We start from the raw sequence: 22317 nt of genomic DNA, 5'->3' as shown, positions 1-22317 counted from the left end.
CACCTGAGCTTGTGGTCCTACCCTGTGGGGAGCCAACGGTTCTAACATCAAAACCTTCGGCACCCGCAGGGCGCAGATCCAGATCGGGAAGGAGAAATTCCACTGGAGGTTTGTGCTAGCCTCAGTAGCTACCACACTGTTGGGGGCCGACTTCCTCAGAGCACATGGCCTACTAGTAGACATGAAGGGCAAAAGACTGGTTAATGCCCGCATGTTCCACTTGGTTCGCCTCGATGCCACGGACGCCTGCAAACCAGAAATCGCTGCCATCACCGCTCCCAGGGACGAGTATTCCAGCATACTCGATGAGTTCCCCTCCATCCTGCAGCCACGGTTCAACACCACCTTACCCCAGCACAGGGTATACCATCACATCTCCACACAAGGCCCCCTGCTGCACACCAAGGCTCGATGACTTCTGCCCGAGAAGATGCAGTTAGCCAAGGAGGAATTCTCTCACCTTCAGGAGTTGTGTCTCGTCCATCGCTCAGACAGCCCCGAGGCATCCCCTCTTCACATGGTCCCCAAATCCTCCGGAGGCTGGAGACCCTGCGGGGATTATGGATACCTGAACAATTTGACCACGCCAGACAAGTACCCAATACCCCACATCCAGAACTTTATGGCCAACCTCCACGGCACCAAGGTCTTCTTGAAAGTCAACCTGGTGCAGGGTTATCATCCGAGGACATTGGTAAAACAGCGATCATCACCCCGTTTGGCCTTTTCGAATTCTTGCGCATGCTCTTTGGGCTTAAGAACGGCCCAGACTTTTCAGCGCATGGACGCAGTGGGCAGGGACCTGGACTTTGTGTTTATTTACCTTGTCAATATCCTTATCGCCAGTCGTGACCACAAGGAACACAAGGCCCATCCCCGCACCATTTGCCCGTCTGGCGGAATTCGGCCTCAGAGTCAACGTGGTCAAGTGCCAGTTCGGCAAGCAGACACTGCAGTTCCTGGGGCACACCATCTCAGCAGCAGGAGCCGCCCCGGTGCCAGAAAAAGTCGCGGCCCTCCCGCTGTCCAGGGAGGTACGTTACCTGCTCACGGTGGTCGACCGGACCACGAGATGGCCAAAAGCCATCCCCTTCAAGGAGGCTTCCGCCAAGACGTGCGCCAGGACTTTAGTCGACCACTGGATCGCCAGGTTTGGAGTTCAGGTGCACATCACCAGCGACAGAGGTGCCCAGTTCACCTCCGCCCTCTGGTCTCAACTGGCGAACCTTCTGGGGGTTCAAACTCCACCACACCACAGCCTATCATCCGCAAGCAAACGGTCTGGTGGAGAGATTTCACTGCCACCTGGTCGGCCCTCATGGCTCACCTGGGTCCTCTTAGGCATCAGAACAGCACCCAAGGAGGATCTACAGGCGTCACCTGCAGAGTTGGTGTATGGCACACCACTCTCGTTGCCTGGAACCTGGCTCCAGGCCTGAGCACCCGAACCTGTTGGCGGATCTCCGCAGCAAGCTTGCCTTGCTAGCTCCCCCCCCCCACATCATGGCGCCCGACCGGGCCCATCTTCCTAAAATACTAGACTCGGCAGAATTCGTTTTTGTTTGGCGCAGACCACACACTGCACCTTTGCAATGCCCGTACGAGAGCCCGTACAAAGTCCTCCAACAGTCCAGCAAAACTTTTACATTGGACATTGGGGGCAAAAATGAACTGTTCACCGTGGATCGCCGAAAGGCAGTATACTTGGACCTCTCTCAGCCGGTGCAAACCCAAACGCCGAGGTTGTCCGCCCAATCGGCGAGATGCTTAAGCCAGTTCTGGGGGTGGGTGGGGGGGGGGGGAGGGGTGGGTTATGTGGCAGCGCACTCTCTCGTGGCGAACCAGCCCTGCTTGTACCGCCGCGTGGCTGGGCAGCCATGAGAAGATGGCGCCATCAGGGGTTCTCCCTTGCCTCATGTTTCCAGCACAGCACGCGCCCCGGGCAGCCGTTATAACGTCACCACGCACGCAGTGGCCGAGATCACACTGGCCTTAAAGGGGTAGGCGCGGGATTTGAATAAAACAGTAGTTGAGTGCATCCAACGTGGTGGATGTGAGTTTCTTCGCTGTAGCTACCGCTACACATTATTATGACACTAAACTAAATCCTAAAGATTCCACTTTAATAGGACTGCAAAACAGTTCTTTCATTCAGACGCTCTGCATTTTAACATACAAGTAGCTCACCTGTGTTACCCCTGCAAAAGGGAGATTGGAATTTCAACGGCTGAGCAGTTGTGAGTAACCGTGCCAAGCTGTGGCCAACAGGTGTGGGCCAAGTCTCCATTACATTCAAAGGGGGCTCAGTGGAAGGAAGCATGATATCAGACTGGTGGTCGATTGTACAAAGATTGTTTGTAGGTCCAGAAATATGATCAATTTTGACTGAGCAGTTCACCTGTAGAGGTGTTTGATTGGAAGTCAATCCTATACAGTCAGAAGGCAGAACATGCCTTTCAAGTTCTTGCTGCTTCAAGGCAGTGGCAACAGGACTACTTTTCATGGAGGCACAAGCAAGGATGGGATGTTCCGAGAGGATGGGCACACTTGCATCACAGCAGCTTTCTGTATCTGTCTCTTCGATGATCTTTACCTCCTGAATCCCTTTCTGCAGAAGTTGAGCAAGAAGTTCAATTTCCTGCAAAAGCAAAGCAGGGCAGCACAGTTAGCGCAGTGTTGTTGCAGCGCCAGCAATCAGGACCTGGGTTCGAATCCTGCACTGTCTGTAAGGAGTTTTACATTCTCCCTGCATCTGCGTGGATTTCCTCTCATCCTTCAAAACGTACTGGGGGTGTAGGTTAATTGGGTGTAATTGTGCAGCATGGGCTTGTGGGTTGAAAGGGCCCGTTACCGTGCTGTAGGTCTAAATTTAAATAAAAATACAGGCCTTGGAGAAAAATTGAACAAAAGGAGACATGGAATCTTGGTCGCCCTACTCTGAAAACACATTGTTCAAAGGAGATGCTCAACATCTCATTGGGATAAGTGAAGAACAGAATCAACAACAAAGACTTTACCAGCTCTTCTACCTCTCCCTTTGGCCAGAAGAAAGTGGAGGATGCTCAGTACATGGGAAAAACAAATCATTCCAACTCAAGCTAATGTAATATATGCAAAAGTAATACAAATCATTAGTTCAAAGTTATTTACAGTAAAATCTCCATTATCTGAAATTCAAGTAACTGTCAAAAAAAATTGTGGAAAATAAATAGGTAAAAATTACAAAAGTTTAAAATTGCCCCCCCCCCCCCCCCTCCCGCCCCAGGTTGTTTTGCCAATCACGCAACACACAATCTCAAGTAATCGGAAAATTCACTTATACGGCATCTATCAATCCCCAAAAGCGCCAGATACTGTGGTTTTACTGTATTTAGAAAAAAACTGTTGCAAGACGGAAAAAAAAGTCCATTTTGCCTCAGTCTCCCACCAGCCCTGTGTCATGAAATTGTTGCAGGGGAAAGGAAATGGAAGCTGTAAAAATTTAAAAAAAACATGTTTTTGTAACACCCAAGTGATGCAAAGTCAAAAAGGAAATGTTAGTGGAAGGAATACAAAAATATTTAAATCCAGTGGAAATTACAGTCATCAAGGGTGGCACAGTTGGCGTAGCAGTTAGTGCAATGCCTTTACAGCACCAGTGATCAGGATCGGACCAGAGTTCAAAGCCTGCGCTGTCTGTAAGGAGTTTGTACCTTCTCCCTGTGTCTGCGTGGGGTTTCCCTGGGAGCTCCTGTTCCCTCCCAGCCTTCAAAACACACACCCATGGGGGGGGGGGGGGGGGGGGGTGTAGTAGGTTAATTGGGTGTAAATTAGCCAGCATGGACTCGTGGACCAAAATGGCTTATTACCGTGCTGCATGTCTAAATGAAATTAAACATCGACTCCTGCACCTTTAGTTTTTCCAGCTTTCGGTCTAGAATTGCTGGACTCTCCTGATAGTTTCGTCCTTCCGATCTTTGCTTCAAGCTCAGTGTCTCTGGTGCTTTCCCAACTTCATTTGGATTATCAGGACCATTAAATAGACGAAGTACGACCTGATCCTAAAGCAGAGGATCAAATTCATTATTCAGTGCAAAATCTTGTCACACTAACGGTTTGAAAGCACAAGGCTCAGCTGATTGAAAAGGTGATCAACACAAATAACAGATTTCAAGAACAAGTGACAATTTAGTGTGACATTTAACAGCATCATTCCACAACTTTACATCTTGAAAATATACAAAGGGAGAGGGGAAAGAAAAAACTGGATTCCAAGCTACAGTATTAGGAGAGGTAACTGACAGATTTGTAAAAAGATTACCAGAAATGGGAACACGTTTAATTTCTCATTTTGAAGTTGGGCAGGTTTTGTGGGCTTGCCAATCACTCCATTAAATAAGAACAATGATACGGAACCAGCAAATTATCACTTTTTAAAGATGTGATGGCAATCAAAGTATAGAGGCAGGAATTCTTTATTAGATTAATAAGACCCTTTTATCACTAAATGTCAATGATCAGTATTACTGTAAGGAACATTTAAACTTTTATTTCAATAAAATTGGTGTGGAATTACAGTTGCAATTGAGTAGATGTAACTTGACTAAACAGTGAAAAATTCTGTTTGCATTTTAATTCACACAAGTGCCAAAACATGCTGCACTGAGTACTGTAAAGCTCCATTAACATGGCACAACGGGGTCAGTGGTGGTGGCAGACCAGCAGTGCTTCTGGACCATCAAATTCTGATATCGTTAATGTTTCAATGCATTTCTAATTCAGATTTTTGAACAAAATAAAAAATGTTACAGTAACCTTTCAGTGAACCACATTGCATGGAAAAGTACCTGTGAGTGAAAGCGAGTGCTGGATCTGGGGAAATTGCAATCACCCGGTGAGGCAGAAGCCAAATCAGACCCTCCCACCTTTTTAATACTTGACTATACAGTGCAAGTCACAGATGGCCACTCTCTATTTTGGAGGTTAGATTTAAAAAAAAGTACGAGTGCGAGAAGCCCCTTCCTCTGGAACATAAAACAGTTTACCCTCATTGGGATAAAAAGGCAGACAATTTTCTCTTGAGCAGCGGTGGAAAACACACAACTTTAAGTTTCAGACTCCACACCAATGCTTTCAAGCTAATAATCAAAGAGGAAATAGCAAATAATTTAGGAAAGTCAATTAAACCAGAGTTTGCGGAGGTTTGTTATGACATCTGAAACAGTGGCAAATTTCTACAGTAGGTGTAGTGGAAAGTGTGCTGACCAGCTGCATCATTGTCGGGTATGGGGACACCAATACTCCTGAGCGTAAAACCCTGGAAAAGGTAGTGGACACAGCCCAGGGTATCACAAGGAAAACCCTCCCCACCTTGGAGAACATGTGCAGGGAACGCTGCCGTCCGAGAGCGGCAGCAATCATCAAGGACCCACACCACCATCTGCTGCTATCAGGAGAGGGATATAGATGCTGCAAGACTCGCACCACCAGGTTCAGGAACAGCTGCTCCCCCTCCACCATCATTTGTTTGTTTCTTTCTCTGTATTGCTCAGTTGTTTATGTATACATTATGTACAGTGTTTTTTGCACTACCAATAAGTGGTAATTCTATCTCGCCCACAGGAAAAAGGATCTCAGGGCTGTATGTGATGGCATGTATGTATTCTGACAATAAGTCTGAAATCTAAACATGTTAACATTATTTCCCGAGGAGAAAACTAGGTTTGACAAGTTTGCTTGAATTCTCTTGAGCATGTAAAAAGGAGCTGATAGAGGGAAATCTGCAGATATAATGCATTTAGATTTCAAAAATGTATTTAACAAGGTGCCATAGAAGGCACAAATTTGGACTGAATGGAGGCATCTAGTGGAGTTCTGCAGGGATTGTTCCTGGCCGACAATTGTTCACCATTTGCATTAATGCCCTGGAGGAAGAAACACCAACATTTCCAAATTTACCAGAGATATGAAAATAGGTGGAAGGGGATGATGTGGCACAGATTTGGTGACTCTTTGCAAGAGGATTTGATGGAGTGAGTGGGCAAAGGACCAACAAATGGAGTTTAATGTGGAGAAGTGCGAGGTCATGTACTTCAGTGAGACAAAGCAAAATGCAGATCATCTCAATAGAGAGAGACTAACAGTGAGTGAAGTCCAGAGGTATTGGTCATCTTGCAGTTTGATGAAGACACGTTGTTGTGCATTTCATCTGTGGACACGAGGTGACTCTGTAGTCCCAGTCTGAAAGTGCAGAGTCGAGCACAATGGGGGCACTGGAAGTTAGCTGCTGTAATAACTGTGGCTGCTGATCTGCAATGCTGTTCATGGCCTTCCACCAGTTTTTGGCAATGCCCGTCTTTGAAACTGGTGTAGGCTTAATCACATAGGGCTCTCTAACGGGACTTGTCAGCAGCCACAGCTTCGAGTTCTCTTGGCTGGATGTCACAGTAGCGTAGGGCTTCCTTCACAGTGTAGTGTGCACGCTACCACGAAGTGTGGAAGAAGACACACACCCAAGAGGTCAAAGTGGAAGACTGATTATTGGATTGGCAGCTCTGCTTATATTCTCTCCCTGCTGCTGATGACAGGAGTGACGTCACAGAAGCACCGGCCTCTGACTGGGCGGCGTCCCAGCCATTGCTCATTGTTTTCCCGCCGTGCAGGTTGTCACCTGGGACAAAGGTCATTGCCCCCGAGAGGGTCTGCACAGTTGTCGCCCATCTTGGGCTGCGTCCTGGTTAGCAGGCCGCTACATGACCCCCCCCCGGAACCGGCAATTGGAGCACTGTTCGTCACTTTTGGTGGCCTACCTCTGTGTCGCGGGGACTGCGTGGCTAATGTCTAGATGTGCTGGTTTGAGGTGGTCTCCTCCTTCCTGCCATTATCCAGCACGCACGTCAACCCGTTGTGTCTGACGACTTTATACGGCCCCTTGTACAGCCTTTGCAGAGATGTCTGGTGTGCCCCCCTCCAAATGAAAACATACTCACAGGTCTCTAGGGTTTTGGAGACATAGGACCTGGCCTGGCCATGTGACAGAGACTGCAGAGAGGTTAGATTGCTCAGTTTTTCCTTCAGCTTTGTCAATGATGCCATAGGACCCTCTGGGTCCTTGGTGGCGACCAAGAACTCCCCTGGCATCACCAATGGCGTGCCATACACCATCGCGGCTGCTGAAGCTTTGAAGTTTTCTTTCAGCACGGTGTGGATCCCCAGGAGGATTTAGGGTAGCTCGTCTTCCCAGTTCAGACCCTTGAGCTGAGCCATCCAGGCTGCCTTTTGGTGCCTGTGGAACTGCGCCACCAACCCATTGGCCTGAGGGTGGTAAGCCGCGGTATGGTGGAGCTGGGTTCCCAGCAACTTGGCCAGCACCACCCAGAGGCCTGAAGTGAACCATATGCTCTGGGACTCCGAACCCCGACACCCAGGTGTTAATCAGTGCCCTGGCACAGGTCTCTGTGGTTGTGTCGGCTAGCAGGACCGCTTCTGGCCAGCCTGTGGAGCGGTCAATCATGGTGAGGAGATATCTCGCTCCACGGGAGACCAGTAGCAGTCCTGCAATGTCAATATGAACATGGCGGAACCTATGTCGCGCTAGCTCAAAAGTCTTGGGGGTGGGGGGGAGGAGGGAGAGGGGAGGACTGCCTTGACATGTGTTTGCACTTTGGATGTCTGGCAGAGCGTGGAAGTCTCAGCCCACTGACTAACCTGTTTCCGGAGGCCGTGCCAGATGAACCTATTTGACAGAAGTCCAGATGGCTGTGCACCAGGTTGTGCACTGCGTCGAACACCTGCCGCCTCCACGCTGCCAGCACAATGGGGCGGGGTTTGCTGGTGGAGACATCACAGAGGAGCATCTGGTTACCAGGGCTGATGGTGACATTCCCCAGCCCGAGGCCAGAAACTGTTTTTCTGTATGCCGGGATCTCAGGGTCCACCTGCTGTGCCCTGGCTAGGGTGAAATAGTCTGCTCCTTGGGAAAGGTCTGGACAGACTCAGTGGCGTTGGCCACCACTTTACTCTTACCCATGATGTGTTGGATGTCATACGTATGAGAAGTGTTGCTGCTGCCTGGCCAACTATGAGTCCGACACTTTATGGAAGGCAAAGGTTAACGGTTTATGGTCTGCAAAGACCCTGAATTGTCATCCTCCCAAAAAATACCTGAAGTGTCTAACTGCCAGGTACAATGCCAATAGCTCCTGGTCAAAGCCACTGTATTTGAGTTCGTGTGGCCAGAGGTACCTGCTAAAGAAGGCCTGGGGCTCTCACTGCCCTTCGATTAATTGCTCCAGTACACACCCTACCACTGTGCTGGAGGTGCCTACAGTGAGAGCGGTTGGTGCCCCTGGTCTGGGGTGTACCAGAAGGGTGGCATTGGCCAGTGTGTCTTTGGCCTTTTGGAATGACTCTGTGGCCTCATTGTTCCAGGTAATGTCTTTACCTTTCTCTGCCATGAGCGTGAAAAGGGAGCGCATGATACGAGCCGCTGGCGGTATGAATCAGTGATAAAGGTTAATCATACCAGCAAATTCTCGCAAAACACCGAATGGCCTCTACCTTTTCGGGCAGGGGTTTCGCTCCGTGCCTGTTGATTCGATGCCCCAGGAAGTCGATCAATTCCAACTTGAACTGGCATTTAGCAGGGTTTATTGTTAGTCCGAAATTCCTGCAGCCAGGTGCACAGTTGCCTTAGGTGGGCCGCATCTTCTATGTTGTTGCAGCTGGCAATGAGAATATCGTCCAAATAGATGATCCCGGCCCACCACATCCACCAGCCTCTGGAAGGTCTGGGCTGCATTCTTAAGACCAAAGGGAATTCTTAGGAATTCAAAGAGTCCAAAAAGGGGTAATGATGGCGGTTTTAGGGACGTCATTGGGATGGACTGCAATCTGATGATAGCCCCTGATGAGGTCGACTTTTGAAAATACCTGTGCCTTTTGTAAGTTAGTGGTAAAGTCTTGGATGAAGGGCACGGGGTACCTGTCGGATGTGGTGACCTTGTTTTTTTCCCCCCACACACTCTGTGACCCCATCACTACAATTATGAGGCATAATAGGAATCTTCACAATCTTTTCTCTCCACTTGTGGAAGGTTTTCAACTTCTTTAGTACATACCATGTGCAAACCTGCATTGTTTCAACACTTCATTGAAGCCATCGCAGAGCGTTAGATCATGCTGGTTCTGGGCACAGTCCAGAGACTGTCTCATTTCAAACTGACAGGGCCTGTTCTCCGGAGCTTGAGATTGGGGCACTGGGGTTGCCACTGGGGGCTCCTGGTAGGTGACCTGCCCTGGCTGGCTCCGAGCCACTTCCGCCACTCAAGGCTCCAGTCAGTGTGCTGCCCATGACGTGGCCCTCCGCTGAGCCCACGGCCACACCTGCTGCCGTGGTCGCCATCTGTGCCATCAGGCCAGGCTGGCAGGGCTGGGCTGGGGAAGCTGCAACAGTAGCTGGAGCGACACGGGCAGGGGTAGCGGCTCGTGATGGAGGAGGCCGGCTCACTCGACTGCGGCTACCGCGGGGCATGGCGTCGTCTCTCTGTCTTCGCACCGGCACAGTGCCGGATGTGGTGACCTTGTTGAGCGGTGATAGTCATCACATGGCCTTCACCCTCCTGCTGCCTTTGGTACCACATTCAGGGAAGAGGCCCAGGGGCTGTCGGAATGCCGCACTATCCCCAGCTCTTCCATTTAAAAATTCTCCCTTGACGAGGGTGAGTTTCTCGTGTGAAGTGGGGGGCCCTCAGTGAGGATGTCGTGCTTTACTCCTTGCTTTGACTCAACAGTGGAAAACTGCAGCACCACAATCGAAGGGAACTCCACTAGGATCTGCGTAAATATGTTGTCAGACAGAGTAATGGAGTCGAGGTGAGGGGCAGGTAACTTGGTTTCCCCCAGGGCATAGTTGGAAAAGTCCTAGTATGCACCATTTGCCACCTTTTAAGGTCCACCGGCAGGCAGTGGGCTCGCAGGAATTCTGCTTCCAGGAGTGGTTGTCCCACAGCCGCAATCGTGAATGTCCACGTGAACTGGTTTTTGCTGAAGCGGAGGAAGACAGTGCGGGTGCCCAACGTTCATGTGGTGGTGCTGTTCTCTGCCTTCAATGCCAGTCCCACTTTGTCGTTTCGAGTGTCGTAGGCTGTGGAGGGGTGGGTGGGGGTAGAGGAGTAAGAGCCTTCCTGACATGGAGGAGGCTGTCATATTGGCCAACCGCCGCAGCCATTAATGATGGTTGGCCATGATGTTTCTCTAAATGCGCAGGGTGGGAGGCATCCAGGGGTCCCTGTACCCCATGATTGGTGATAGGAACAATACTGTTGGGCCTTTCCATTTGCTGTGGCCTTGTTGCCAGCTGTGTGCAGAGCCTAGCGATCTGCTCCACTGAGGTGCTGTAGAGCGCGTTGAAAGAACCAAAGACTTGTTGATCCAAACCAAGGCTTTTATTAACTAAAAGACTGGAGCATATCACAAGTAGGTCGACCAGTCCAGAATGACCTGGTCTGGCTAGGAGCAATCCTTTTAAGACCTGTAGTAGGTGTGGCTACACTCTTAGCCAATCACAGTCATCCTACACTACAATCTGTACGTATACACATTGGTGATAGAATCTGTACTATCACATTCACCCCTTCTTTGAGAACTGATGGAGGTTAGGGGCTGTACCGGTCAGGGGGCCTAACCATCCGGCGTGACCGCCGTGGCGCTGGGATTGGGGTCGCCGGAGTAGTGTCACCAGCAGGCCCGTAGGGTGTGGCCACTGCTTCGCCCAATTCCCCAACGGCGTTTTGTCGACAGTCTGGCCTGAACTGGTGGGTTGGTGCTGGTCCCTCTATTCAAGCACATGACCTGGGGGAGAAGGCACCGCTGCGCCTGATCCGGCTTGGGCTAGGTCCCTTACCGAGACTGTGTCCTCCCGCCCGTCTGGGTACTCAATGTAGGCATAATGCGGGTTCCCATGGAGCAGAGTCACTTGGTCAACCAAGGGGTTATTCTTTGAGTACCGGACGTGGCGTCGTAAGAGGACCGGGAACCGTGAGCCATGCTGGTATGGTTGTTCCCGATTCGGATTTCCTCAGGAAAGAGAACATCCTTTCATGGGGGGTGGTATTGGTCACGGTGCATAGGAGGGAGCGGATGGAGTGTAGATCACTAGTGAGTACGTCCTGCCAGTGAGAGGTGGGGAGACCTTTGGACCAGAGGGCAAGCGTAACCACTTTCCAGATGGTGGCATTCTCTCTTTCGACTTGCTCATTACCGCCTGGGTTACAGCTGGTGGTCCTGCTTGAAGCAATACCATGCTCCAGAAGGTATTGCCACAGCTCTATGCTCATAAACGAGGACCCCCTGTCACTGTGGATGTAACTGGGGTACCCGAAGATGGTGCAGGGCCTCTATAAATGAGGAGGCAGTCATGTCCAAGCAGGGCACAGCGAACGGGAAGTGGGAGTACTCGTCGATGGCCATAAGGATGTAGGTGTTACAGTTGGTCGACAGTAGGGGCCCTTTGAAGTCTACGCTGAGACGCTCAAAGAGGCGGGTGGCTTTGATGACATGGACGTTCTCTGGACGGAAGAAGTGGGGCTTGCACTCAGCGCACACTGGGCAGGGACGGGTCATGGAGCGAATCTCCTTGACCGTGTAGGGCAGGTTGTGAGCTTTGACAAAATGTGCGAACCTAGTGACCCCTGGATGACAGAGCTCCTCGTGGAATCTCTGTAGCCTGTCCAGTTGTATGTTGGCACAAGTCCCCCTGGAGAGCGCATCTGGCAGGTTGTTGAGTTTACTAGGCCGATACAGTATGTCATAATTAAAGGTGGAGAGCTCGATTCTTCACCTGACGATTTTGTCATTCTTGATCTTACCTCGCTGGGTATTGCTAAACCTGAAGGAGACTGCGTGTTGGTTGGTCAGCAGCGTAAAGCGCCTGCCAGTGAGGTAGTGTCTCCAACAATGTACTGCTTCGACTATGGCCTGGGCCTCCTTCTCGACAGAGGAATGTCGGCTCTCGGGACCCTGGAGGGTCGGCCTAGTTCAAAGTGGCTGTCAGTGCAAAGTCAGATGCATCGCTCTCGACTTGAAATGGAATGGTCTCGTCGATGGCATGCAGCAGCGATGACTGATTTGATGCGGTCGAAGGCTACTCTAGCTTCAGTTGACAGGGGGAAAGAGGTGGTCTTGATCAGTGGCCGTGCCTTGTCGGTATAGTGTGGAATCCATTGGGCATAGTAAGAGAAAAAGCCCAGGCAGCGTCTGAGTGTCTTCTGGGTGTGGGGGGGGGGCAAGTCCATGAGGGGACGCCTGCGGTCAGGGTCCGGCATGACCACCCCGTTCTCCACCACACAACCAGAATTGCGAGCAGAGTGGTCCGGAAGACACACTTGTTGAAATTGTAGGTCAAGTGCAGCCGAATTGCAGTCTGAAAAAAAATTTCTAGGTTGACATCGTGATCCTCCGTGTCATGGCCGCAGATGGTGACATTGTCCAGATACGGAAAAGTAGCAGTCAGCCTGTTCTGGTCCACCATTTCCCACTGGAAGACTGCGACGCCATTTGTGACACCAAAGGGTACCCTGAGGAATTGATACAGCCGCCCATTCGCTTCGAAGGCCGTGAAAGGTCGGTCTTCTTGGCGGATCAGGAGCTGATGATAGGTCGAACGCAAGTCAATGGTGGAAAATATATGGTATTGGGCGATCTGATTCACCACATCCGTGATCTGTGGAAGGGGGTACGCATCCAGAAGTGTGAAGCGGTTGATTGGCTGTAGTCAACCACCATCCGCGGCTTCTCCCCATTTTTAACAACCACTACCTGGGCCCTCCATGGACTCGAGCTAGGTTCAATAATGCCCTCGACCAGCAGTCTGCGCGCCTCGCTTGTGATGAATTTCCTGTGTACATAACTATATTGCCAGCTTTTGGTGGCCACAGGCTTCCAGTCAAGGGTGAGATTTGCGAAGAGTGCTGGCGGAGCAACTTGGAGGGTAGAAAGACTACAGGTGAGGCCCCGGGGCACAGGGGCGGGTGACTCAGGCTGCGGCTGGCAGGAGGCTTCCAGGGTGGAGTGGTTACAGACAGAGAGTTGAGCGTGAGTCCCCCCAAAGAGCAGGGAAACGGTTTAAAACGGTGCACTGAAAATCCAGTCCCAGCAGCGCAGGGGCGCACAATTGCGGAAGGACTAATAGTTTGAAGTCTGTGAACGTGATGCCCTGGATTTTCAGGGTCGCCACACAGTACCCCTTTACCCAGTCGAGTGCGATTTGGTCGCCAATGAAATTCTCTGTGCTGTAGGGAGAATAGCAAGTCCACAACGGTGGGTCAGGACTGGGCAGATAAATCTGTCAGATGACCCAGAGTCAAATAAGCAATTGGTATAGTGTCCATGCACTTTAATCAGTTCCATAGCTTTTGTGAGGGGTTGGGGGAAGTCCTGGTCGAGGGTTATTGATGCAGAGACATGTAATGGGGACAGTGGAGTCCTGCGTGATGACGTCACGCAACGTGTGCATGATGATGTCACGCAAACAGTTGGGCCTGAAGAGACAGCGTCGAGGAGTTGGTGTTGCTGCCTGCAGCCTGCTGGGGGTGTCGGCCATCCAATAGTAAGTGTTGGGGGTCGCTGCTTGCTGTCGGCGGTGGGGCGGTCAGTCTGGTGGTCGGCGGGTCCCGGGTCGGCAGCATCGGGTCCCCGGTTGGCAGCGTCGGTGGGTACTGGGTCAGTTGCGCCTGTGTGTGGGTCATCGGTCGGCAGCGTCGGTCAGTTGCAGGTACCTGGTCAGCTGCCTCGGTGGTGGCGGGTCCCCAGTCGGTAGCGGCAGTGGGTCCCCGGTTGGCAGCGGCGGTGGCGGCAGCCTTTGAGGTCGGGGCTGGGGTCTGGTCGGACATTGCTTCGTGAGGTAGGGTGAACGTCATTGCTGCGAGGGTGGGTTGTACCTTCCGCGCTCAGCGTGTGCCCCGTGACATCAGGCGCTGCCGTGCAGTGGAGTCCTCGCTCTCATTGGACGAGAGCTCTGAGGAAGTGTTTGAAATGGAGAGTGGCGATTGGGCTTCACATGAGGCACTGTGTTTGACGGCGGCCATTTTGGAGCGACAGACTACAGCAATGTGGCCGTTTTTGAGGCAGTTCTGGTACCTGGCTTTTCTTGCCGGGCACTGGGACCTGCTGTGCTTGTTCCTCCCACAGAAATAACACTTTGGGGTTGCATCGGGCAGCATGGCAGCAGTAGTAGGGTAGAGGGAGGGCATCCTACTCACATCAGAGCGTGGGGTCCATCCCCAAGAGTACATGTCCATACTTAAGATCGCAGCCTCCATCGTCTCTGCGATCCGGATCACGTCCTCTATGTTTTCTCCCCCGTGCTCTAGCAGGCGCTGCCTCACCTCATTCGATCGAACCCCGGACACATAGGCATCCCAAATGAGATCGTCTGTGGTCTCCGCAGCAGTTCTGTGTGTGCAGGCACAGTTCCTGCCCATTCCCCTTAGTGTCTGAGTATAAGCTCTACAGGACTCACTGTGGCACCGTTGCCTCCTTGTAGCAAGTCTGTACCGAGCATAGACCCTGTTCACCGGTCGCTCATAGAACCCTTTCAGCACCTTCATGGCTGCGGCGTAAGTGATTGCGTCTTGGACACTCGGGGAGACCATAGTCATCAATATTAGTAGTCGATGGTTGTCCTCTATCACTGCAGGGTCAGAGAGCTGTAAGTATGTTTCGAAGCATCTCACCCAGTGCTTAAAGTCATTCGAGGCTGTAGATGACTGTGGGTCGATGTTGAGGCATTCCAGCCTTAGCATACGCTCCATCCCTTCAAAACGTTTTAGTTAATAAAATTGTAGAACGTGTCGAAAGAACCAAAAACTTGTTGATTCAAACCAAGGCTTTTATTAACTAAAAGACTGGAGCATATCACAAGTATGTTGACCAGTCCAGAATGACCTGGTCTGGCTAGGAGCAATCCTTTAAGACCTGCCAGTAGGTGTGGCTACACTCTCAGCCAATCACAGTCATCCTACACTACAATCTGTACATATACACATCGGTGATAGAATTTGTACTATCACAGGCACCATTTTCTTTCTTGGCTCTCCAGAGCACGTCCGCCCGAGCTTCAACTTTCCTAGGGTAGCTGAAATCCTCATTGGCAAGCAAGAGTCGGGTATCCTCGGGTAGCAGCGCCAGGACAATCTGCTCAAATAGCAGCCATAGCCTGTGTCCCTCATTTCACTCATGAGGGCGGATGGGGCCCTGTCCCCCAAACCATCCATATGCAACAATTGGGCGGCACGCTTGCACCATGAGATTGCGAAGGTGTGGGTTAACAGCTCCTTGAGGGCATCATATTTGCCTTGCTCCGGAGGCTGCCGTGTCCTGGTCAAGCGAGCTCACCACATAATGTATGTCGTCGACGGTGATCTGTCGAAGGTGGAAGTGGGCCTCGGCCTGTTCGAACTACACGTGTGGCTGTGACGCCCAGAAAGTTGGCAGCTTCAATGAAACCGCGTGAAGAGCTGCTTGATCCATCATGTTTGGGTCCAACTGCAGGTGGACCTGCCGAGATCACCAGAGTACATGCTACCACAAAGTGTGGAAAGAAGACACACATGAGGAGTTGAAGTCTGATTTGTTGCACTGGCAGCTCTGGTTATATTCTCTCTTCACTGCTGACGGCAGGAGTGACATCACGGCATCATCGATCTCCAATTGGTCGGCGTTCCTGCCGTTGCTTTCCCGCCATGCAGGTTGCCACCTGGACGAAGGTCATTGGCCCCCGTGAGATCTGCGAGGTCGCCATGTGCATTGGCCATCTTGTGTACCAGTCACATCCCGGTTAGCGAGTTGCTACAACAGCGTCTTTATAGCGCTTGCGTGGATGACCTCAAGGTCTCTTTCCAGTCTTTAGTTCACTATAGAGCATTTGGCTAGGCATACAGCGGTCGTCTATTCTGACGACGTGTCCCATTCACTGCATACCAGCTCTGATGATCAGGGACTCAATGCTGGTGCACTTTGCGTTATCAAAGACCTCCAGGTTGGAGAGACAGTCTTGCATGGATTCCAAAAATGGAACAGATGGCGTTTATGTGGAATTTCTCCAGTTGTTTGATGTGACGTTGGTACAGAGTCCAGGTCTCACATCCATACAGGAGAGAAGGGATGACCACAGCTCTGTAGACTTCCAGCTTTGTGTAGATGCAGACATTGTGTTGATTGAGCACTCTGGTACGCAACCTCCCCAGAGCCTGGCTGTAAAAACCCATCACTCAAGATGAGGCTCCCCAAGTATTTAAAGCTGTTTACATTTGTCAGTTGGGTGTCGTCAACAGTGATTTTTGGTTCTATGTTTGGCACGGACTGATGGAGTACTTCAGTCCTGTTCAGGCCAAAGAGTGTAGCAGCGTCTGAGAATTTGTTCAGCTTTAACTGTCAATCACTATCTTTGTGCACCAAGAGCACACAGTCATCAGCAAAAAGGTTTCTTGAATGACTGTGTAGAGAACAACGGGAGACAGGATGAACAAGCCAGTAAGACAAAAATGGCATTTTGTCCTTCATTGCAAAAGAATTGGAGTTTAAAAATAGGGAGGTTTTGCTGCAATTGTACAGGGTGTGGAAGAGACCTCACCTGGAGTATATTGTACAGTTGTAGTCCCTTTACTTAAAGATATTGTAAAATTGGAAGCATGGTTGGCTTAATGGTTAATGCAACATCTTTACAGCGCCAGCGATCTGGACTGGGGTTCAAATCCCGCACTGTCTGTAAGGAATTTGTATGTTCGCCCTGTGTCAGTGTGGGATTTCCCTGGGGGCTCCAGATTTCTCCCATCATTAGGTTAATGGGGTGTAAATTGGACAGCACGGACTCATGGGCCGAAATGGCCTGTTACTGTGCTGTATGTATTAAATTTTAAATTTAGACAAAGGACATTCACCAGACTAAATAGTTTGGGCCAAATTTCCTTGGTGTTTCAAAGAGATAAACTTATTCAAACATACAAGATCCTAAAATGGGCTCGACAGGGTAGGTGCTGGGATGTTTTCACGAGTAGGAGAGTCTCTAACAACTACAATTTAAGCCAGTGATTTAAAACAAAGGCTTGTAGAAATGTAGACAGAGGATGGCAAACCTCTGGAACTCTGTGTTGGTGGAAGCTGATCATTAAGAGTACATCAAGTAGAAGTGAATAAATATTTAATAGATTGATAAGGGGAGGGGAGTGGAGAAGCAGCACAGAAGAGTTGAGGCTAGCACAGATCAAACTGATGGGCGAGGTAAGTTCGAGGGTGCTGATGGATTTACTCCTATTTGTGTTCTTACTTCCATTACAAAACATCTTTCTCAGTGTTTAGTTTCTTGCATCATTATCATTTCCAGAAAATCTAATACACAGAGCACCAGTTAAAACCAAACCCAGAGGTATACTAACCACACTTGAGGGGGGAGCAAGCACGCAGCGCGGATGCCACAAGTTTTCAGATGGAGTGAGAGTACTGCTGAAGGAAAGGTTAGATGGTCGTATCGCACCATCAGGGGTTTTCATTTCTAGAAACAAAAAGAAGTTTTCATACTTTTAGCATAACCACTCTTCCAAAAACCAGAAAAACGACAATGTGAGAAGGCAACAAATGATTTGCCTTGGACACCTCCACCTCTTCAGCAGACAAAGGATGTTCCCCCCCACCACCCCCCATAGATGCACCATCAAAAGTAGACTTGTCAGATGCATCACAGCGTGAGACAGGAGCTGCTCTGCTCAAGTTTGGAAGTAGCTGCAGAAGGTAGTAAATGCAACTCAGAACATCACACAAACTTCCCTCCTTTCCATGGACTCCATCGACAGGTACCCATGAAAGGCAGCTGACACACACATCACACTTCTCTCTCTCTCTTCTCATAAAGAAGAGAAAGGTCAAGAGCATGATTGTGTGCATCAACGTATTTCTTCCCTGCGACTATCAGGCTCCTAAATGAACTCCATAATACGCTGCCCTCATTTGGCACAGATTTTTTACATTGCAACGTAACACTGTGTATAATATACTCGTAAACTGTGCTGTTCTATTTTGTATGGTAGGATGAATGTGTTAAGTATTTTATTGAATATGAAGCATTTTGGGTCACCCAGAAGTTGTGCAAGCTGATAAGACAAATACAAGTGTCTCTCTCCTCCCCCACCCCCACTTACGTTTAGCATCTGGTTTCCAAATGCAGGAAACTCCAGCAGAAATCAATGGGGTAGCAGCATGACTGGAGGATTCACGAGCTCCTTCAATCTGAAGAGAAGTGAAGAGCGTGTTACATGGAACTTGGATTATGCAAAAGAATTGAAAGAAGGGGAACAAAGGCCAAATTACAGCACTGGATAGTTCAAACAAGGGGAGTTTAAAAAAACCCATCTTCCTGACATAGTTGCGATTAACACAATTTAATTTGATTTTTGGCAACTTGGAATCCAATAATAACCATATAACAATTACAGTACGGAAACAGGCCATCTTGGCCCCCCTGGTCCGCACTGATTTAAGTGAACTCTCCAGTCTGCACCAATTTAAGTGAATTTCTCTAGTCCCTCCTACCCACTCCCTGTCCATAAACCTCCAATTCCCACACATCCATATACTCATCCAACCTTTTCTTAAATGACAAAATTGACCCTGCTGCAATCATCTCTTCCGGAAGGTCATTCCACTCAGCCACTACTCTCTGAGTGAAGAAGTTTCCCCTCGTTACTTCTAAACTTTTGCCCCCTAACCCTCTACTTATGACCCCTCGTTCCAATCTCACCTACCCTCAAGGGGAAGAGCCTATTCACATCTACTCTGTCTATTTCCCTCATTATTTTAAATACCTCTATCAAATCCCCTCTCAACCTTCTACGCTCCAATGAATAAAGACTTGGTCTACTCAATCTTTCTTTATCCTAGATACTCCAATCCAGGCAACATTTTAGTAAATCTTCTCTGCACCCTCTCTACCTTATTGATATCCTTCCTATAATTTGGGGACCAGAACTGCACACAGTCTTCCAAACAGTCTCAACATCACCTCCCAGCTCCTATATTCTATGCTTTGATTTATAAAAGCCAGCATACCAAAAGACTTCTTCACCACCCTACCTACATGAGAATCCACTTTCAAAGAATGATGAACCGTTATCCCAAGATCTCTCTGTTCCTCTGCATCCTCAATGCCCTCCCTTCACTGCCCATGTCCTGTTTAGATTATTCTTCCCAAAATGAAGCCCTTCACACTTATCAGCATTAAACTCCATCTGCCATCTTTCAGCCCACTCTTCTAAGCAGGCCAGATCCATCTGCAGTCCACGAAAACCATCCTCACTATCCACAATTCCCTCTATTTTTGCATCGTCCACATATTTCACCACTCCATCATCCAGATCATTAATGTAAATGACGAACAACAAGGAACCCAACCCTGAGGCACTCCGCCTCCATCCTGATAGACAGTTATCCACCATGACTCTCTGGCATCCATCTTCTAGCCATCTATCTCAACATTAATACCTAGTGCCTGAACCTTCCTTACCAACCTTCCATGTGGAACCTTATTGAAGGCCTTACTGAAATCCACATAGACTACATCTACTGCTCTACTCTCATCGACCTTCCAAGTCACCTCCTCAAAAAATTCAACAAGATTTGTCAAAAATGACCTTCCCTTCACAAACCCATGTTGGGTGTCCCTGATCAGTCCCTGCCCCTCTAGATATTTGTACATATTATCTTTAAGAATACTTTCTATTAGTTTACCAACCACCGACCTCAAACTTACTGGCCTATAATTGCTGGGCCTACACCTGGAGCCATTTTTCAACAGAGGAACCATGTTTGCGACACGCCAATCCTGCGGCACCACATCTTCCTCCAGTGACTGTTGAAAAATCATTGTCAAAGCCTCCGCTATTTCCTCCCGACTTCCCTCAAGGTCCTGGGGAAAAATCCCATCAGGACCCCAGAGACTAATCCACTCTTATATGCCTCAAAAGTTCCAACACCACCTCTTTCCTAATCCCTACATTTTCCATAATTACCCCTTTTGCCTCTCCTATCCTACACGATTCCATATCAATCCCCAGCATAGGGGAATCTAAAACTAAAGGGTGCAGGGTTAAGGCGCAAGGGTTACTATTGGATCTTCCTCTGGCAGCTTGTTCCATACCTTCTCTGTGGTTCCTTTAACCCTTTGGACTTCGGCCATTTTTAAACCTTTCCTCATATATATTCTGGACTGGATCTATGAGTAAACTACAGTATGAACACCAGTATGACCAAGCTGGTGGTTGGGTATAAACCAGTCCCAGAAAAACAGCACACAGTATATGGGCTTATTGGAAGTCCCTGAAAACAGGGACACTGAGTCCAAAGATTTAAAGGAACCAGAGGGGCACCTTCCCCACCCCCATCCAACAGAGAAGGTATAGAACGAGCTGCCAGAGGAAGATCCAATAGTAACCTTGAGCAGATACTTAGTAAAGATCAATAGGGATAGATCTGTAGGAATACAAGCAAACAGAACTACATCAGGTGGAGAATTGTTGGTATGGGCAAGTTGGGCCAAATGGCCTATTTTCCATGAAGTCAATCTACGACTCCAAAAATGCAAGTTTGAATTTACTTGAAACAAATGGCATATTGGAGAATAGGGAAAAAATCCTGGCATAGCTTTCTTCACACCATAGAATAAACTAGGGGAAAGTCATAATAAGTTTGTAATTTACCCCCCATGTGAATTTGCTGACATCTCAGTGGGATGGACAAGATGGAACTATCCTTTTGCATTAGACACTTGCCCAGTGATTGGATCCAACAAAAATAGCTACTTCCAATAATTATACTGTAAAACTCCAATTATCCAGAATTCAAGGAACCGGCAGCCTCAAGCAACCAGCAAAAAGGTTGCGAAAAATAAATAGGTTAAAAAATATATGGAAGTTTAAAATTGGCACACCTTGCTGTTAATTCGTCAATCTCACAACAAAATCTCAAGCAACCAGAAAATTCACTATGTGGCATCCTCCAATCCCCAAAGGTGCTGGATACCAGGGGTTTTACTGTACTAATATTGGCTTGATCATACTATCTTCACGTAGGCGTGGGGAGAAAAGGAACTAAATAAATTTCTAACTCAGGACAATACCAAGTCGTTTAGTGCTACTATCTACAGATATTTAAAGGTTGTTACAGACCAAGTTAGAACGTGGACCATCAGGTTTATGGATGGCTGATTTCTTTGATGAGAAGTGGTGCCTATGGTTCACTTGGTTATACAGTTTCAATGGCTGAAGAATTCCATTTGAAAGACTCTTTATGGAGGCTGAGGGAAAGAAAATAAACTTTAAAAGAGAGAAAAAAATACAGCAGGATAATCAATGAAGGTGGAACATTTACAGCAGAAGATGAATTCTGCATCACTATCATTGGACATCATTTGCAGTCAAGAAAAATAATGGAAGTCAGAAACCGGTCGCCTTTTTAATTTATTTAAGGCATACAGCACAGCAACAGGCCCTTTTCACCCAAGAGCCCGTGTCATCCAATTACCCTCAACCCCTGCTACGTTTTGAAGGGTGGGAGGAAACCAAAGCACCTGGAGGAAACCCACACAGACACGGGGAAGAACTTATAAACTCCTTACAGACAGTGCCAATTTCCAACCCGGGTCACTGGTACTGCAACAGCGTTGAACCACTATGCTAACTGCATCATCCTTGATTGAGATCTTGTCCAGTTACTAGATTTCCAGTTACAGGAATAGCGTTTTTGGAGAGGTGGGGGAAAAGGAAGACACCATCCTCCTCCTCCCCACAGAACCTTGTTCCAACCTTTGCATTAGGTATTTTGTAGAGTACATTTGATACAATGGAATTCCAGGATCTGATGCAAGTTATCCAACATCTAATTCTTCTTTTGCAGGCCCCAGCACCTGTTTAACTTCAAATTATTTGTCCCCACTCACCAGATGCATTGAAAGGGTGACAGTCTCCACAGAAATCATAGAAACAAAAAGATATTCTATCAATTATACAATGTACATTGATGTAGAAGTCATTCCTGGAATTAGGCTACCACACAGCAGTTCCAGAGCCAAAATCTGGCTGGATAGTTCTTGGTACCTCCGATGCAATTACAGCCTCGTGTGGAACACTGGTTGAGCAATGTCTGTTTTTTTTTTATTTCTAATTTCTGGAAACTAATTATTTTTGATGTAGTGAATGAACTTCTGTGAACATTGAAAACCATTTGGAAGAAGAAGCTGGCTGTTTTGTGTAAATAGTCTCATGCAGAATGTAATGGTAGCATAAGCAATATAAG

The 22317-nt window shown here is 48.7% G+C and overlaps 1 protein-coding gene and 1 pseudogene across 4 annotated transcripts in view; both read right to left on the bottom strand.

The window, feature by feature from the left end:
* The window catches only part of LOC138746966 (uncharacterized), a 46543-nt gene that overhangs the window by 4936 nt on the left and 19290 nt on the right, over positions 1–22317 (bottom strand). For 3 of the 4 annotated variants that reach the window (XM_069905721.1, XM_069905718.1, XM_069905722.1), the window contains 5 exons: positions 21192–21319; positions 18171–18258; positions 17412–17527; positions 3891–4040; positions 2188–2638 (listed from right to left, as the gene is read on the bottom strand). In XM_069905721.1, the coding sequence (XP_069761822.1) occupies positions 2188–2638; positions 3891–4040; positions 17412–17527; positions 18171–18258; positions 21192–21319 (933 nt within the window). Of the gene's footprint in view, positions 1–460; positions 550–2187; positions 2639–3890; positions 4041–17411; positions 17528–18170; positions 18259–21191; positions 21320–22317 lie in introns of all 4 variants that reach the window. The other variant, XM_069905719.1, reaches the window with a different exon arrangement.
* On the bottom strand, positions 9034–9540 carry LOC138746486 (coiled-coil-helix-coiled-coil-helix domain-containing protein 2 pseudogene; annotated as a pseudogene).

Source organism: Narcine bancroftii, chromosome 12 (assembly GCF_036971445.1).
Source record: "Narcine bancroftii isolate sNarBan1 chromosome 12, sNarBan1.hap1, whole genome shotgun sequence".
Lineage (NCBI taxonomy): Eukaryota > Metazoa > Chordata > Chondrichthyes > Torpediniformes > Narcinidae > Narcine > Narcine bancroftii.
The sequence above is the reverse complement of the archived record's forward strand: the minus strand, read 5'-3'. Positions and strand labels throughout refer to the sequence as shown.